General features: G+C 40.0%; 1 protein-coding gene across 1 annotated transcript; it reads left to right on the top strand.

Annotated features, from left to right (window-relative positions):
• Positions 1 to 237: 237 nt before the first annotated feature.
• On the top strand, positions 238 to 17626 carry IER3IP1 (immediate early response 3 interacting protein 1). The gene is made up of 3 exons (XM_011223514.3): positions 238 to 428; positions 13420 to 13521; positions 14795 to 17626. Exons 1-3 carry the CDS (start codon positions 338 to 340, stop codon positions 14848 to 14850), a joined length of 249 nt encoding a protein of 82 aa, XP_011221816.1. The 5' UTR covers positions 238 to 337; the 3' UTR covers positions 14851 to 17626.
• Positions 17627 to 18348: the final 722 nt, after the last annotated feature.

Raw genomic sequence — 18348 nt, 5'->3', positions numbered from 1 at the left:
TGGGAGAGTCTACGTTTTTTTCGTCCTAAGTCTTTGAAATCCGGTGTGTATAGTCTTTCACACTTTACAGCACCTCACCTGCGATCAGCCACATTTCCGGCTCTCAGCAGCCACACGTGCCTGGCTACCACGCTGGAGGACACAGGTCAAGACGGGATCACACGAGCCTAGCTGACGTAAGCGCGGGGCGGGTCCTAGCCAGATAGGGGCGGAGCTTCTGGGTGAGCTCGTTTGGGGCCTCCCCGGCTTCCGTAGGAGAGCGCCGGCCTTGGCGGCGCCACGTCCCCTGCGGCGGCGCGAGAAAGATCTGCCGGGCCTCGGGCGGCTCCGGGCGGCCATGGCCTTTACGTTGTATTCGCTGCTGCAGGCGGCCCTGCTCTGCGTCAATGCCATCGCCGTGCTACACGAAGAGCGCTTCCTCAAGAACAGTGAGTGGGACCGCGGGGCCGGGCTGAGGGGGCGGTAGGGGAGTCCCCGGGGTGCGGAGCCGAGGCGGGCCGCGGGAGGGGACACCCTGGGTCGCGACCGACGGGAGGCCGAGGGCTCGACTCCTGCGGCCCTTCCTTGGAGGGAGGAAGCCGAGACACTTCCCGTGTCTCCGAGTTTGAGCTCAACAGCGGGGCGAAGATTGTATAACAGATGTCTGCTGTGTGCCGGACCCCGGGAGTTGGGATGGGAAGGGGTACAGAGAAGAGCCAGGGACGTCTCTGCCTGCGATTAGTTTAGGTTAGTAATTTAATGGACTCCTCTGGGATCGCTTTTAATGGTCGGAAACCTGGGGTGCGAGGTTTTAGTTACAGAGGGAGGGGCGTGGCTCATTTTGGAGCCTGGGTGATGAGAAGAATGAACTGATGGAGGGCCATAGGGGTTCCTGGCCTTTGAGGCTAGGAGGAAAGGGAAGGTGTTCGGATTATCATGGCATCCAGACACCCTCGTTCTAAGAAAAGTTTATTCAGCACAGTTTATTGGATGTCTACAGTGTGCCAGGCCAGAATCTAAGAATACCAAGATGAAGACACAATTATGCCTGTCATACCACACAGTACGGCGATTTCCATGCCATCCTGGGCGGGCCACTTCTTGCTGTGTGAGGCAAAGTTGAGACAGCATACTGCATGATGTGCGTCATTTGTGGGCAAGTATACGTAATGCACAAAATATATCATCACTGGTCTGTAAGTACACCAGATGTGTCTGTGTGAGTCACTGAAGCCCAAACCCATGAGCAAGATTGATTCATTTCATTTATTCCTTCAGATATACTGAGCACAAATTATGTGCCGAACCCATATAATTAGGAGCTGAGGTTACAGCAGTCACTTGCCCTTCGGAAGTTAAGTAAAAAATGAACAAGTAACAATGACAAGTATGCAGAATATTATGAAAGAGAAGTGCAGGGAAACACTAACTTGTGAATCTTTGAAAGCTTTGTGGAGGAAGTGTGTCGAACCCAAAATCTAATAAGTGAATTAGGTGAAGGGTTTGGGAGGGTGAGGAGTAAGAGCTCTTGTGAAAACTGGGACAGGTGAAAACGAGGTTTTAAGGTTTTAAGCAGAGCCCTGACATGACCAGATTTGTATTATTTGCAAGAGCCTTACTGCAGTGTGGAGAACAAATTGGAAGGGTAGAATAGTGGGTGTGGGAAGCACCATTCCGAACAGGGCAAGTAGAAATGGTGGATAGCACATCAGTTGAATGGGTATAATAATAATAACAACTAACACTTAACACCACGTACCAGGATCTGTATCAAGTGTTTTACATATAGAACTTGTATGACCCTCGCAACAACCCTATGAGGTAGGTATTGTTTTCATCCCCACTTTACAGTGGGGAAACCAGAAGTACAAAAGAGGGTAGGTAACTTTTCTGTGATCACACAGCTAGGAGTGGCAGAGCTAGGATTCACCTTAGGCATTCTGTCTCAAAAGTCCATCTCCTCACGACTGAACTATACAGAAAAGTAGGAGATATGTGGGGGTTGAATTGTGTCCTTCCCAAAGGATACACTGAAGTCCTAACCCTTGTGTAGGTGACCTTATTTGGAAATAGGGTCTTTGCAGGTATAATCAAGTCGAGATAAGTTCACACTGGATTAGGATGGCCCTAGATCCAATGAGGTGTCCATATAAGGGGAGAGAGATTCAGAAACAAGGGGGAAGAAGGCCAAATGACAACAGAGGCAGAGATTGGAGTGATGCAGCAAGAAGCCAAAGAATGCCAGGGATTGCCAGTAACTACCAGAAGCATCGAGAGGCATGGATGAGATCTTCAGAGCCCCCAAAAGGAACCAACCCTGTTAACACCTTGATTTTGGACTTCTGGTCCATGAGAAAATAAATTTCTGCTAAGCCATCCAGTTTGTGGCATTTTGTTATGGTATAGTCCTAGGAGACTAATACAATCAGAAGATATTTTAAAGATAGAAGGCAGAATTTTACTGTTTGGACATTGAGAATGAGGGAGAGGAAAAAGTCAGAGATCTCTAGGTTTTCTGGCTTAGCAATTGAGTGAAGCATAGTACCTTTACCAAGTTAGTACTGGAGGAAAAATGAGGGCAGCGGTGGTGGGTAAGAAGGTGAAGAGATAGTGAAATAAGTTTTGGATATGGTCAGTTTGAGATTTCTGTGAGATATGCAAGTGGAGGTGTAGGATAGCCAGTTGGAGTTAAGTCCATAGAACAGAAGCAAGAGCCACGGTGGAGATTGAATTTGAGTTTGTGAACCACAGATGATAAATGAAGCCATGTAAAGAGATGAAATCGCTCAGGGAAAGAATACAGTACAAAGAGAATTGGTGACCAGGATAGTCCCAGAATCTCTTCTAATATGTAATGTTTAGGTAGAGCTGGAAGAACTGACAGGAGAAATTGATGAGTGAGCAAAATGAGAAATGGGAAAATCTAGACAGCGGAGTCTCACAGAAGTCAAGGAGTGTTTGAAGAAGGAGACATGGTACAACAGGGGAATGTTCAGGAAAATCAGAAAAGGACAGAAAAATGGCCTAAGGATTCAGGGTAATAGAAGTCACTGGTGGTTTTACACAAGCAGTTACAACTGTGGATGAAATCCAAATTGGAATGTGTTGAGAAGTGAGGGGAAAGTGATAAAACAGAGACCACCATAACAAATACAGTGGTAATGAAAAGTTTGCAATACCGTGAGAATTAACAAAATGTGACAGACAGGCAAGGTGAGCTGCTGGAAAAATGGCACCAATAGACTTGCTTGACACAGGATTGCCATAAACCTTCAATTTGTGAGGAACACACTATCTTGCAAGTAGCAATAAAGGGGAGCAATTACACAAGGTATGCCTGTATAACATCGTGTCAGTATGTAAGTTTAAAGTGTATGATAATCATTCAATACCCGTATATACTGCAAAATGCTTACCACAGTTAGTGTTCTTCACCTCACATGATTATAATTTGGTTGTGGTTGTGGTGGTAAGAACATTTAAAATTTACTCTCAATGCAACTTCCAGGTATACAGTACAGTATTGTTAACTGTAGTCACCATGCTGTACATTAGATCCCTGGAACTTACGCATTTTCTAACTGAAAGGTAGTACCTTTTGACCAGGAATTTCCCATTTCCCTCACCACTCAAACCCTGGCAACGTCCATACTACTCTCTGTTTCCAAGAGTTCGATGTTTTCAGATTCCACATATAAGTGAGATAATATATTTGTCTGGCTTATTTCACTTACTGTAATACCCTCAAGATTTACTCATGTTGTCACAAATGGCAGGTTTCTCTTCTTTTTTATGGCTGAATAATATTCCATGTAATATATACACATTTTCTTTTTCCATCCGTCAGTGCATACTAAGACTGTTTTCATGTCTTGGCTATTGTGAATAATGTTGCAGTGAACACAGGAGTGCAAATATCTCTTCAAGATAGTGATTTCTTCTCTTGGAGAAATACTCAGAAGTGGGATTGCTGGATCATACAGTAGTGCTATTTTTAATATATTTTTATTTTTATTTTTTTTTAAGATTTTATTTATTTATTTGGCAGAGAGAGAGACAGCCAGTGAGAGAGGGAACACAGCAGGGGGAGTGGGAGAGGAAGAAGCAGGCTCCCAGAAGAAGAGCCTGATGTGGGGCTCGATCCCAGAACGCCGGGATCACGCCCTGAGCCAAAGGCAGACACCTAATGACTGAGCAACCCAGGTGCCCCATATAATTTTATTTTTAAAAGATTTATGTATTTGAGAGAAAGAGAGCACCTATGAGTGGGGGGAGGGGTAGAGGGAGAGGGAGAAAGAGAATCTCAAGCAGACTCTCCACTGAGCAGGGAGCCAGTATGGGGTGTGATTTCACGACCCTGAGATCACAACCTGAGCCAAAACCAAGAGTTGGATATTAACCAACCGAGCCACCAAGGATCCCTGATAGTTCTATTTTTAATTTTTTGAGGAACCTCCGTAATGTTCTTCATAGTGGCTGTACCAGTTTACATTTTCATCAACCATGCACAAGGGGTCCCTTTTTCCACATACTTTTATTTATTACTGCAGCTTTATGTATAGTTTGAAATCAGGGAGCATGATGCCTCCAGCTTTCCTCCTCTTTCTCTAGATTGCTTTGGCTACTTGAAATCTATTGTAGTAACGCACAGTTGCTGCCACTTCTGTTTAGCGTTGTGCTGGATATTCTAGCCAGGGCAGTTAGACGAAAAAAAAAAAAAAAGAAGTAGGAGACATCCAGATAGGTTGAAAAAGTAAAACTATCCCTTGCTTGCAGATGACATAATCCTGTGTACAGAAAATCCTATGGGGTAACTAAAGACTATTAGAATGAATAAATGAGTTCAGTAATGTTGCAGTATACAATGTCAGGAGCAAAAGTCAGTTGTTTTTCTATACATGAACAATGAACAATTGAAAATGAATATAAATAATAAAAGAGATAAATTTAACAGAAGAGGTGCAAGTCTTGTAGTATGAAAAAATAAGGCGTTGAATGGAATTAAAGAATAAAGATATTCTTAAAGATAATTAAAGAAAATAAAGACATCATGTTCATGGATCAGAAGACTTAATAGCATTAAGATGACAGTAGTTAATATTACTGATTTACAGATTTAATTCAGTCTATCAAAATCCTACTTTGCTTTTTACAGAAACTGACAAGTTGCTCCTAAAGGAAATGGGCCCAGATTTGGCAAAACGGTCTTGAAAGAGAATACAATGCCCAAACCTTACTCCAGACCTGCATTTAAATTTTCCAGAAGTGAAGTTCAGCAGTGTCTTCTTCAAAATTTCTGCAGGTGACTTAGCTTTGTGCCCCTAAATGAAAATCACTACTACAAATTGTTGGAATGGCCCAGAAATGTTAATACTTTCCCCCTTAGAACTTTGTTTTCATTTCTTTCTCCAGAAGTAGTATAGATATTTTATCTGAACATGTGTTTTGAATATGGTCCCAGAACTAAGGGAAAATACCACATTGGCTTGTCTAAGTAGATAAGCTGTTGTTTTAAAATACCTAAGGGGCACCTGGCTGGCTCTGTTGGGAGAACATGCCACTCTTGATTTCAGGGTCCTGAGTTCAAGCCCCACATTGGGCATGGAGCCGACTTAAAAAAAAAATCTCCCTTTATTCAGGGGCGTCCAGTTGACTCAGTCAGAGAACTATGCGACTCTTGATCTTGAGTTCAGGCCTCATGTTGGGTTTAGCAATTACTACAAAAAATAAAAAGTGAAATATCTGTGTTTTAAAATAGAATTTTAAAATATTTTAAGTATTTGTTAGATATTGTTTATGTAAGCTCTTAACTCTTGCCCAGATTTTTCTAGTAACCTCCTCACTGGTCACCCTCCCTCCAGTTTTGTTTCTTTTTGTTTTACCTTCCATGAGAAGCTGAACATGTTCTTCAGTGATTTGAAATTCTTGAGTTCTTTAATATTCATAGCCTCCAATATAAAAGTCAGACTCCCTTGTGTGACTTTCAGGCTCGCCATAATGTATCCCTTCTTCTCTGTCCTTCGCTTTCTTTAACCCTTCCCCAGTATTTACCCTGTACGCCATTCTTCGCTACTGAGCCTTTACGCATACTTTCTCTGCCTTCAGTGACCTTGACTTACCTCAAACTGTTCTTTAAGGCCTACCTCTGCCATATGCCTTTCCCAGAAACTATCACTTGCCTATTCCATGGGTTGTGGCACCACTGCAGTTTCCTTTTTGGTTTTCTCCAGTAGACTGATGACAAGAATGCTCTCATTTTTATCATTCCATCAGTCAATGAGTATTTTCTAAATAACTGAATAATGTTACCATTATCATATTCTTGCAATTCCTGATTTGAGAGCTTTATGTTTATCCAAATAGTTTAGCCAGTATTTTGACTGTAGTGCAGAGAAGGTGTTTCTTCTAGTGTTCCACAATGATGCAAATTCCTTTTTGTACAAGAAACACACACATGGTGAATTTTAATACCTGCCAAAGTTATTCTTACTAGTTTTTGTTTATGATGACCGGTATGGATCCATTTGACAAGTATTATGTCCAGTAGCATTTATGAGTGCTACAAAAGAAACATTTCATACCTGAAACAGTGTATGAACCAGCTCTGGCTGCCATAACAAAATATTATAGACTGGGTAGCTTAAACAACATAAATTGATTTTTCTCTCAGTTCTGGAGGCTGGAAGTCTAAGATCAGGTCAAGTTCTGGTGAGGGCTATCTTCCTGGCTTACAGATGGCTGTCTTCTCACTGTGTCCTCACATGACTAGGTGGAAGGAGGCGGGGAGGGAATCAAAATCTCTCTCTTCCTCTTTTTTGTAAGGCCACAGTCCTATCAGTCCCCTTCCCTTAAGACCCATTTAACTGTAATTACCTCCTTAAGACCCCATCTCCACATGGGCTTCAACATAGGAATTTGGGGGAACACAGTTCAATCCATAGCAAATAGTTAAAATATTACAAGATAATACTGATCGAGGGTTTAAATGACTGCTCCAGAGCCAATGCAGCATTAGAGTTTAGAGTAGTAAGAGCTGTATGAGCCCAAGTAATGGAGGGAGAATTCCTAATGGAGGTAGATGTTAAACAGTAAATCAGGTGTGCATAAATATAGAGAAATGAGCAAGGCATTCTACAGGCCTTGTATGATAGTCATGGTATGAGCATGGCAGTTTATAAAACATTGAGAAAACCTTATAGACATGTAAGTTTCTCTGCAAATATATACTCCTAAAAAGCGTTTGTTGAATTTCATCCCAGATTAAATAGAAACTGTTACTTGAGCTGGAAATTAATTTCATTGATCCAAGAGAGATTAGTCCAAGTATACCAGATCACTTACTTCAACATTGATCTTTTTGATCAAAGTAATTTTTTAAAACTTATGCTAGCAGAATTCTTTATCCTAGAGTTTATTGGATACTTTCACATCTGTGATAGCATTTGCTTCTTGTGCAAACTTGGTGACATTGACAAAGTGAAGCACATTTGTCTCTTCTGCACATATAGAAACAGGGTCAGCCAGCCCTCAAAACTCTACTACTTTTAATATTAATACTGATGCTAACTGTACTAATACTTTTCTAATACTTTTCTTCAGAACGTGTCTGGCTGAGGGCTGTTGGCTGAATCTGGATGGCTTGCCATTTTGTGTATGACTTTTTGAAGTCTGGGCAGCAGAAGAACACTTTTGGCGTTTGCAATAAGTAACTTTTTATATTTAACTCTCTCCCTGAAATTATGGCAGCAACCAGTGCTGGCTGGTCTTACCATTTGTTCTTTTCTAGGCCCTCTAGCTATGGAAGTGTCAAGAGAGCTGCAGCATTAAATCTTTCTCCTTTAAAAAAAAAAAACAAAAAACAAAGCTCTAAAGCTTTGGCTAGTTTCCTTAGAAAAACAACTGAGACTCCCTAAGTAGCAGTTGGAGGGAAAACTATTTGTTATCGTAAAAAATAATCCATGGCATCTGGTCCTTTACTTGTCACCTTTGTGTTTGTCCATGGAATATCTAAACAAATGATTTACTCTCTCTGCCCAGAATTTAGTTTTCTTTTCATTCTGGTGGCATGAGAATAGAGACTAAGCTAAAATTAACTGACAACTTAATATTTTTTAAAATAACTTCAGTGCTGGTGCTTAAAGTGTGGTACTCTGAATATTGTAGAGTTTTATTCTGTTTTGTTGAAGAGCAGTTATTCTTAAGTGTTGGAAAATACTTTTTTTTTTCTGGCAGTCACTCTTACTATGTAAAAATGTACATTCAAACATTTTTGAAACAGGTCTACAAGAAAAAAAATTGTTGGAAATTATGCTTTTTCACAGAAATTGAGTACATGCTCCATAACATACTGAAAACAGGTCCTTTTTTACCATCTAAGAGATTGTGGCTGTGGGTGGGAAAACTGGATAATTTTAGCAACGATAAATTCTAAAAAAGCAAGTAAAGGAAATGAAACCAACAATACCATTTAAAGCTGGTTTTAAAACAGTATTAATTATTGAAAGTGACTCATGGATGAAGCTTTCACTTGTAGACCTGTCCCTGCCCTCAGGGTGTTCACACCCTGGAGAGGAAAGCCTAATTGCAGAAGAGTTTCTCCAGTGGGTGAGCATCTTTACAGGCTTTCTTTTTAAGTTTTATTTTTCTTTTAATCAAAGCAGTGTAAATGTGCGTGTGGTTGTTAAAGTGAAAAGGCTCTTCTGTTTATAAAGAAAGATAGAAGCTTCCTGCCCCATCCCTCTTCAATCTGAGCCCCATTTCTCCAAAGCAATTACTTTCAACTCTTTCAAGTTTTGAGTCACTGACTTACCGCTGTGGAAGGGTTTAGTATAATTATACCATCAGTAGCGTATTTTTGCTTGTGGGAGCACAAGTATGCACACATTTCCCCTCCCCCGGTCTGTCCCATCTCCAACCAATTATTGGCGATATTGGTGTTCCATATTTATATACTATTCACTGTGTATTGCTCACAGCTGAACAATAAAAAAATAATGATGTCATTCTTCTAGTTGATTTGTGGTTTGGGTATAGAATTCTACGTTGGAACTAATTTTTCTTCAGAGTTTTGAAGACATTGTTCCACTTAATTTTCTCATTTCCAGTGTTGACATAAAGAAGTCTGATGCCATTCTGTTTCTGATTCTTTGTACAACCTGAGTTGTCTCTCTGAAAGCCTTTAGGGTGTTCTCTTTGTCTTCAGAGGGCTGAGATTTTAAAAAAATGTGGCAACATGTGGACCTTTTGTTTTTGTTTTTGTTTTAGTTTTAATTGGACTGTTCTTTCGGCTTAAAGGCTCACGTCCTTCAGTTCTGCAATATTCTCTTAATAATTCTCTTTTATATTTCTTTGATATTTCTTCCTGTTTGTTCCTTCTTCTCTCTGAAACTCCAGTTATTTTGACAGATTGATACTCTTCTTTTTCCTTTAGCCTTGTCTGGTAGGTTTCCTCAACTTAATCTGTCAACCAATTGAACTTCTTATGCTAATATAGCAAGAACAAGAGCTCTGTCTTGATTCCTTAGTGTTCCTTTTGTATGGCATCCTGTTCTTGTTTCATAGGTGCAGTAGCTTTACTCTCTATGGATGCTCATTTTAAAAAATGTTTTCTCCTGGGGTGCCTGGGTGGTTCAGTTGGTAGAGGAGGCGACGCTTGATCTTGAGGTCGTGAGTTTGAGCACCATGTTGGGCATAGAGGTTACTTTAAAAAATAAAGAATAAACGAGCCACTTAAAAAACTAGTAAAAATGTTTTCTTCTGCTTCTTGCATTGTCTCTTCCTCAAAGTCTCCTTTTTCTGTTTTTGCTGTGTCTTTCCATGTTAAGGATCGTTTCTTCTTGAGAGTTCATTTTTAGGTATAGGGCACAGAGAGGCTCATTGGAAGCTGTGTGGTTGGGCCTTGTTTACTGGTGGGCCTCACTGGTGCTTAAAGAAGTTTTCTTGTTGAGCGCCCCCAACCAGTGTCAGTTTCTGAAGTCTTTCTTCCTGGGCAGCTGGCCAATATCCAAGTAATTTTCTAACTTCCTGCTTGCAGAATGTAAGCATGCTATGATCAAACTTAGAGACAAGCAAAGGAGATGGGCAAGAGTCTGACACTTTGGTATGCAGACTTTCATACCCTCCACTCAAAGCAGATGACCCCAGGTGCAGAGCTTCTGTGGTTCTCTGCTGAGAGTAAACCTCTTGTTTTTGATATGTGAGAGACACACTCTTCCATCAGTCAAGTCTAGGAAAGGAGATGGGAGGGCAGTGGGGAGCTAACTGCTCTTAACGTAGACCGTAGACCGTCAGTGAGCCTTCCTGTTTTTCATCCCTGTTGCCCGCATCGGCACTTTGAGGTTTCTCTCACCTTCCCAGGGTTCTCAGTGTCCAAATTTCGATTGACTTCTTTTGCCTAGAGACTTCTCTTTTATTAACCTATATCCTTTATTGTCATTTTTAGTAGGGTTTCAGGAGAAAGTGAAGATAAAAATGTGTATCCGTTGATGAGGTTCAAGGTTCAGGGCATGCTACCCCAAAATATGACTGACACCTTAGCAGTATTGAGTATCTTAAGCTGAAGGAGTTTGAGAAAATGGCAGAATCAGGAAGGTCATTCTCACCGTCTACTCCCTTCTCCCCTTGCCCTCTTTTCTTAAAACCAGCGCTTAATATCCCATGTGAAAGGTACCGTCCCTGTATCAGGAGGAAGGGAGACATCCTTATCACCAGAGAGGAAGGCTGTAGAAACAAACTTTGTTACTTTCCCACGATTTATTACCCCCCACTCCCAGCTCAAACTCCTTTGTCTTATCAGTTCTTCACAAATGTCTCAAAAGCTTCCTGCTCTAGTCACTTCTTCAGGTCTTCATTCTCTTCTGAAGACTCCCATGTACATGTAAAAAGTTAATAGAATTTGTATGCTTTTTCCTGTTTATCTGTTTTTATCAGTGTAATTTCCTTTTTTTAAAAAATATTTTATTTATTTATTTTGAAAGAGGCAGAGGGAAAGAGATGTGGGGCTCAATCCCACGACGCTGAGATCATGAACTGAACCAAAACCAAGAGTCAGACGCTCAGCCGACTGACCCCCCCAGGCGCCCCTTATCAGTGTAATTTTCAGACCTAGTCAGAGACCCCAGGAGGGTCAGGGTTAACTTTTTCCTCCCTGACCCCATCATGTTGAACCAGAACCACACTGCTTTTCTGTTGTACAGAGCTGTTAAAGAGGTTTCTGTAAGTTTCTTTCCCATAGAAATCTAATGTAGCAGGTTGGAAACTGACACAGCTGATGGTGGGTTGTCATTTTGTGTGTCCTATATGTCTAGAGATGAATATGAAATAGTTTTTACCACACTGTAAGTAGGTGAAGGCTGGTGCTACAGTTTGAACTTAGATTACAAAAAGAGGACTGCCATTTGGTGGACAATGCTGATTGAGCTATTGGAACAGTGAGACAGATATCTGGAGGAAAGACATGGGGGTAAAACTCGTAATAGAGTAAAAACAAATGTTGGAGAAGTGGCAGGAGTTTATTTGCTTGCTGGAGAGAGCAGATCCTGAAGTAGGAGGGTGATGTTGCTCAGGCAAGATGCAGGTATATTTTCTGAGTTACTTTTAGCTTGGATAGATGTGTACATTTAATATTGGAGGATTTCTGTTCCCTTCCCCTAAAGCTACCGTGGAATGATCTGTTCATGTTATAACTTCCTGTGTCGTAAAAATTAAGAAATAGAGTTCTTTGGAACTGTGATCCTAGCATTTACCTTATTTCACTTTATCCCAGATTAACTCAGTCTACAATTATTCACTTCAACTCCACAAACACCTACTAAGTACTTGCTGTGGAGTGGGGTGTAGGAGAGTGGGAAGGTGAAGCAAGACTAAATTTAGTCCCCATCTTCCAGGATTTTATAGTCTAATGAGAGAGACTTGAAAACAGCTAACCAAGATGGAGAACAAAGTCACTACAATCAGGTTATTTGGGGAGCAAAGAGAAGGAAGGTTTATTATGATACGAGCGGCAAGTAGGAAAGGCCCTGACGCTGAAGTCAGACCTAGATTCAGAGGCTGCCTTTAACGTGTGCTGCGGTTAGTGGGCATTGAGTGTGAATAGGAATACATGGAAGGGAGCAGTGGGATATAGGGCCAGAATGTCAGTTTCAGGAGTTTGAACTGTATTCAGGAGGCGGTGGGAATCATCACGTGATTGGTTGGTAGAGAGATCTGACCCCGTAAGGGAGAAAACTCAAGGGATTGAGACAGCTAGATTCCAGAGGCATCTGTTGAGAAAGTCTTACGAGACAACAGAGAGGCTGATCATAACCATTGTGATGGTGGCTGTAGTGTGGGAGCACAAAAATGAGCGACACCCGTCAACTGGCATGGCTTGTCAGCACAACCTGAGCTAGGCCTCGAAGGGAGAACGGGAGCCCAAACACATCAGCTCTTTTGTGAACTTGAATTTTAGAGTAGTTTTATCCCGCAACAAATCTCGGTGTTGATATGACCAAAAAAGCAAGCCAACCCTTTCTTAACTTTTATGTTGACCAAATAAAAGTTGATTAAATGAAGTGTAATCTTGTTTCCTGAGACTTGGTTCTTTCATGTATAAAATAAAGACCATCTTTAAGTTTAAGGGCCAGCACAGCAGGAACTAAGCCCTGTAGTCATTGGAGGTACAAAACAATGTTATATAAGATATGAAAAGGGGGCCTGAAATGCGGACCAGAGAAGGACAAGTTGCAGAAATGAGGACTTGTAGGCCTTCAGCAGAATGTATGGCAGTAAAGAAAGAACTAACAGATAAAGGTAAATGATGATGTATAACATCAGGAAAGTGACACAGAAGGTAAAAGACTCTTCTACAGAGAATGAGTAGAGTAGTGGGCTAAATTCTGCAGCTAGAATTGAGAAATGAAGAGAGTGATGAAGGGGGAACCATGTGCCCCGGCCGGCAGGATAGAGCACGCTCTGAAAGCCTAAGCAAGCCAGGAGCACGTTTGCATTCAAATTTCCCCAAGTAATGTACATAGTGCATCTCAGCCACATTTTTTTACTGCTAATTGTGTTGGATTTTATAAATTCTGAACTGAGCTAATCATCAAGTTTGATAACATGCCTTTGTTTTCAGTTCCGACCTGAAAAATGTTTTGTTTGAAAAAAGGAAAAAACCAATCAGGATGTCACAACAATCATCTTCACTGAATTAAATGCCATGGGAATAATTTAGACCATACTTTATTTTATAAAATCAATGTGCAAATGAAATAAGATTGTTGCTGCTATCAAAAGTAAAAAATATACTGTATAATATTTAATCAGTATGGTAACTTTTAAGTCAGATGACCATATTTTATGTCTAACAAAGACTCAAGCTAATCTTTTAGAAGATGACTAATGAGGGAGCAAGGCGAGTGCATAATAAATTTTAACACAGCTAATCATTTTTATATTATGCAGTTGGCTGGGGAGCAGACCAGGGAATTGGTGGATTCGGAGAGGAGCCAGGAATTAAATCTCAGCTAATGAATCTTATTCGATCTGTAAGAACTGTGATGAGAGGTAAGAAGAAAAACTAGTGAAACACTCTTTTAAGTTTTAATTTTGTGGTTTTTAAGTAGCAGAGCTTCTGTGTGTGAATACTGTCGCAACATTTTTGTAGTAAAGTTTTTTTCTCTTTAACTGGGCTTTACTGTTTAGAAGTTACTGCTTTTCTTTCTTAGTTTGCCTCTTACTTCCGTCTAAACCACTTGATGCGAACAGAATGCTCAGTGGTATAATCTGTTCACATGTTGCCTCTTAGACTTGAAAGCAGTGTTCTTACTTTTTGGAAATTATGTTGCTTCAAGTAGTAAAGTCATCTAGAGTCCTAGAAGGCTTTTGAGAGAAAAATAAAGGTCCCATATCTGTCAGTCTATTGGATATTGTTTTAGAGAATTTATTTGTTAGAGAGAGCACAAGCAGGGGAAGTGGCAGGCAGAGGGAGAAGCGGGCTTCTTGCGGAGCAAGGAGCCCGATGCGGAACTCAGTCCCAGAACTCTGGGATCATGACCTGAGCCAAAGGCAGACACTTAACCAACTGAGCCACCCAGGTGTCCCTTTTGGATATTATTTTAGAGCAACTGGAGAAAGAAGGGTTCAAAAGTTTTTATTTGAAACCCTTAAAATTAGGGTCTCTCTCTGTCTCCCTCTTTCTTTGTTAGAATTTTTGATCCCAACTTTGGATAGAATGGTAAATAAGTTCACTCTTAATTTAGTAGTGAAACTGTGGAAACTTCTTTGCTCTTTATTTCTAATGTCAAGTGTCGCAGACAGCCGTGTGGGTCTACTTCTGCCGGGCCTGGTGTGCTTTATGTTCCCAGCCCTGCCCTAGCACCATTCACAGATGTCTTGTATTGATCTAGTTGTACCAGTGTGACCCTTACCCCGTCACATAAGCCCTCTTTTTTTTTTTTTTTTTAAGATTTTATTTATTTATTTAACAGAGAGAGACAGCCAGCGAGAGAGGGAACACAGGCAGGGGGAGTGGGAGAGGAAGAAGCAGGCTCCCAGTAGAGGAGCCTGATGTGGGGCTCCATCCCAGGACTCTGGTATCCCGCCCTGAGCCGAAGGCAGATGCTTAACGACTGAGCCACCCAGGCGCCCCCATAAGCTCTCTTTAAAATAAATTTTGGATTTTATGATCCAGTGCATGTTCCTTTTTAACAATGATTTGCAACATGATTATGAGTGACATATTGTTTGATATTTTCATCCTTCCTGAATGTTAGTAATTATTACTTAATTTTTTCGCTATTTTCTTTATAGTAACAAACTTTTTTTTTTTTCTTTACAGTGCCATTGATAATAATAAACTCAGTTGCCATTGTATTACTTTTATTATTTGGGTGAAGAACAGTGGGGGAAATGGAGACTCAGAAGAAGAGATGCCAGCAGAAGTTATTACTTCGGTCATTATTGGAATATACATGTCTTAGCTGGTCGTCCTTGCACTTGACAAAAATGTAAACCTGACAATAAAACCAGAATCCCTATTTATCTGATTTTTAAAAAAACGTTGCACTTACAGTTTCATTACAAAAAGATTAGGTCATCAGAGGCAGTAACTATGCAGGATCGGAATACATATGATTGCTAATTGTTAATAAAAGTTCATGCCATGGTAAAGATTGTTAAAAGGGTACAGAACTGTCACTTGCGTGTTTTTAGAGATTTTTCTCTCACTTCTCAGGGATAAATTTTTTTTTCAAAGTTTTGAAGTTCCTTATGACTTAGCTATGATGTGAGAGTGATTATCTTCCTAGATAAAATTTAAAGGGTTTTTTAAAAGTAATTACTACATATGAAATGATAAATCGGTAATTTGGATAATTTTACTTTGAACTCTTTATTTTGTCTATATATCGCTTCGGCTATGACAAATTCAAATTTATAGCAACTATTGAGCAATACTCTCTGACTTCAGGGAAGATTCTAATTTTGTAAGTCAGATAGTCACATGATGCTTGTGTTTTTACATTCTTTTCGTGTGTTTTTTACTTTATTAATAGGCCTGAATGATGAGATCAGACCACTATCTACATATTTCCATTGGTAGAAAAATCTGTGTAGAAAAGTCTATGCCCTTTTTACAATAATGACTTATTTTTTAAAATCAGTCTAATAATAGCCTGCAAGAGCAGTCCGGAACAGTCAAAATTAACTATGCTATGTAGGAAGACTATTGTGGAACATTTACCTCTCCCCCAGATTATCACATTTCCATTTTCTGGAGTAGCACATTAAGGGATATAATTCTTAATTCTTCATTCTGTCTGTCAATAGAGATTTGTGTTAGATAAGTTTTTTGTTTTGTTTTTATATTCTTAGGCCATTCCATATTTGCTCATCGCATAATACAGTTTTATGCAGGAAGATTAAAATTACGTAAATAGTTTTCCTGGGAATTATCAGTTATAATAGTCTGAAGGGATACAGCGGCATCTTTGTTATAGGAGAACATTTGTAAATAAAGTTACATTTCCAAGTCAAGCACTTGTTTTTGTACCTTACCTGTCAGTGTTAACTGAATTAATCTCATTTCATGTGTGACACTGGTTATATACTTTCTTTACTGTAAAATCACTGAGCATAGATTTAATGAAAGTAAACATTACAGTCACTTTTATTTCTTCAGTGAGTTAACTGAACTGTTGATTACGTCAAGGAGACTCATGAGCAGTGTTTACTCCATGACTTAGGTTACTTCTAAAACTTTGGAGCAGGTACTGAATGCCTGTTGGCCATGCCTGAATTAGAGACAGATGATCTTTGGGCCACAGGCTTGCAGCTGAACCAAAGAGATGTATCAGGGATTCTTAGTTGATTATCTGGCTCATGTGAGTAACTAACATACTTGGCACTTAGAAGCAGTGTTCTTTTGGCCTTAAAAAGATCCGATGCATGAGTCCAAGTTTAAGCCACTGAACAGATTCAATAGATGCAGTTAATTGAGAGCGCTTCCATTTCTCCAAAGGCCATACAGAATTTTAAAAGGAAAGAAAAGAGAGACCTTGACCTTATGCCATTATCTTATAAAACTTGACAGCACACCTTCATGCTCATTTAGTGGCAGGATACTATCTGAGGTTGATATTCATATCAAAATATTTCATCTCTGGAGGCCACTTAACACAGTTCTATCTTCAGTGTGCCTGAAGGGAGGTCTGTAAGCTTTCACAGGTTAGCCCTGATTTCCCCAGAGCAGTTGAGATTCAGTAACCATAGTATCTTACTTAGTTGACAGTAACTTCAATGTCTGCTTGCCTGCCCACATCCTCTCCCTTAGCCATTTTCAGTGTTAACAGTTGGTGATCATTCTAGATTGCAAATATCCATGATGTTTATGGTCCTAATGTATGCTGGCCCTGTGTCTATATGCCTCTGACCTATCTCATGAAGGATCTTGGCTCAAGTGTAGATGTTAACCAAATTCATACCCTGATCCTTAGTTAAGAACAGTGGTTTTCAAGTTTTGTTAATGTTAAACCAGATTCCAAAAGGGATAACACAGAACTGTAATGCTCCACTATGTAAAACTCATCTAAGATGAGGGCAGTCCACTTATTTATTTCTAGTTGAAGCAGGGGTGGGGCCCAAAGGCCCACTCTTCAACCTCCACCCCACTCTTGTCATCCTTCCTAAGGAGCTACCACAAAACTCTTAAGGTTTCAAAAACATAGTTAAAAAGTATTTTTTTAATCCCTACATTAGATACAGTAGGCAATGTGATCTGTGGTCTACCGGTATATACTATCACTTGAGTGTGAATGTACTCATGAAGTGACTTGAGAGAAAGCAATATATTTGAGTAGTAAAAAGAGTAGGGGATAGGATATTTCTAATATGCCAAGCAAAACCTTTTATCATGACTTGAGACAAACTTCCTAAGACCTCAGTTGTTTTCAGTTTCTTCATCTGTAAAACTGGTCAAGAACTATTTCAGAACAAAAATCTGCTCCAGGTGATTTGTATATGTATACCTTTTCCAGGTCACTAATCTTTGATTCTAGATGTACCTCAACCAAAGAGATGTTCTCCCAAAGTAAATGTTTTTAGTGAAATAAATTACTTTCTCGTTGCCTCCTAGTTTCAAAGTTATTACCGATAAATAAAATTTTGATACTAAGTAAAATGGAATTATTTTTTGCTGAAATTTTTCTTGGCCCTGATTGGTCATTAGATGCCAGATTGTGAAAACATTCTGTGCAGGGACTTTAGACACATAGTGGGCACTGTCCAAGTGTATTGATCAAGGTGAGTTTTGCAATCCTGCTGTTCTTCAGTTCTGACACTCTTTCTTTACTCCCGCTTTGTGTTTTTGTACCATCTTATTCTTTTCCAAATTCAGTCCCTCCTTTTTTCGTCAGTAACTGAAAAATCTTTTTCATTATTGAAGTATAGTTGACGTACAGTGTTGTTACTTTCAGGTGTACAACATAGTGATTTGACGGTTCTATACATTATGCAGTGCTCACCTCCATTAGTATGGTCACCATCTGCTTAGATATCCTTTCCCTTTACTCATCTTGCCCTTTGGCAAGCAAAATCATTTGAGGAATGATTAGAGGAGGAAGTCATTAGTTCTGTTCAGTTGTGCCACATTATAGTGAGTAACACTATCACTTACACTACCAACCTGCCCAAGCCTAAAACTTAGTAATTATCTTGATGCCTTCCTCTCCCTTACCAATGTAATCTGTCAACAATTTCTCACTGTTTTACCTCCTAAGATCTCTTGAATTTGCCTGCTTTGTTTCCCCACAATTTAGTGCAAGCATCTCTCTTGTAGCCCTGCAGTAGCTTACCTGGTCTCACGTACAGTTTGGCCCCTCCCCCATCCATTCTCCA

The sequence above is a fragment of the Ailuropoda melanoleuca genome, chromosome 14, assembly GCF_002007445.2.
Source record: "Ailuropoda melanoleuca isolate Jingjing chromosome 14, ASM200744v2, whole genome shotgun sequence".
In the NCBI taxonomy this organism is placed as follows: domain Eukaryota; kingdom Metazoa; phylum Chordata; class Mammalia; order Carnivora; family Ursidae; genus Ailuropoda; species Ailuropoda melanoleuca.
The sequence above is the reverse complement of the archived record's forward strand: the minus strand, read 5'-3'. Positions and strand labels throughout refer to the sequence as shown.

Bases quoted from the DNA above. Each gene is read 5' to 3' on its own strand.
- IER3IP1 (XM_011223514.3), top strand. From the start codon at position 338: ATGGCCTTTACGTTGTATTCGCTGCTGCAGGCGGCCCTGCTCTGCGTC. The intron at 429-13,419 runs GTGAGTGGGACC...TATATTATGCAG, and splicing joins AGAGCGCTTCCTCAAGAACA to TTGGCTGGGGAGCAGACCAG. The intron at 13,522-14,794 runs GTAAGAAGAAAA...TTTTCTTTACAG, and splicing joins TGTAAGAACTGTGATGAGAG to TGCCATTGATAATAATAAAC.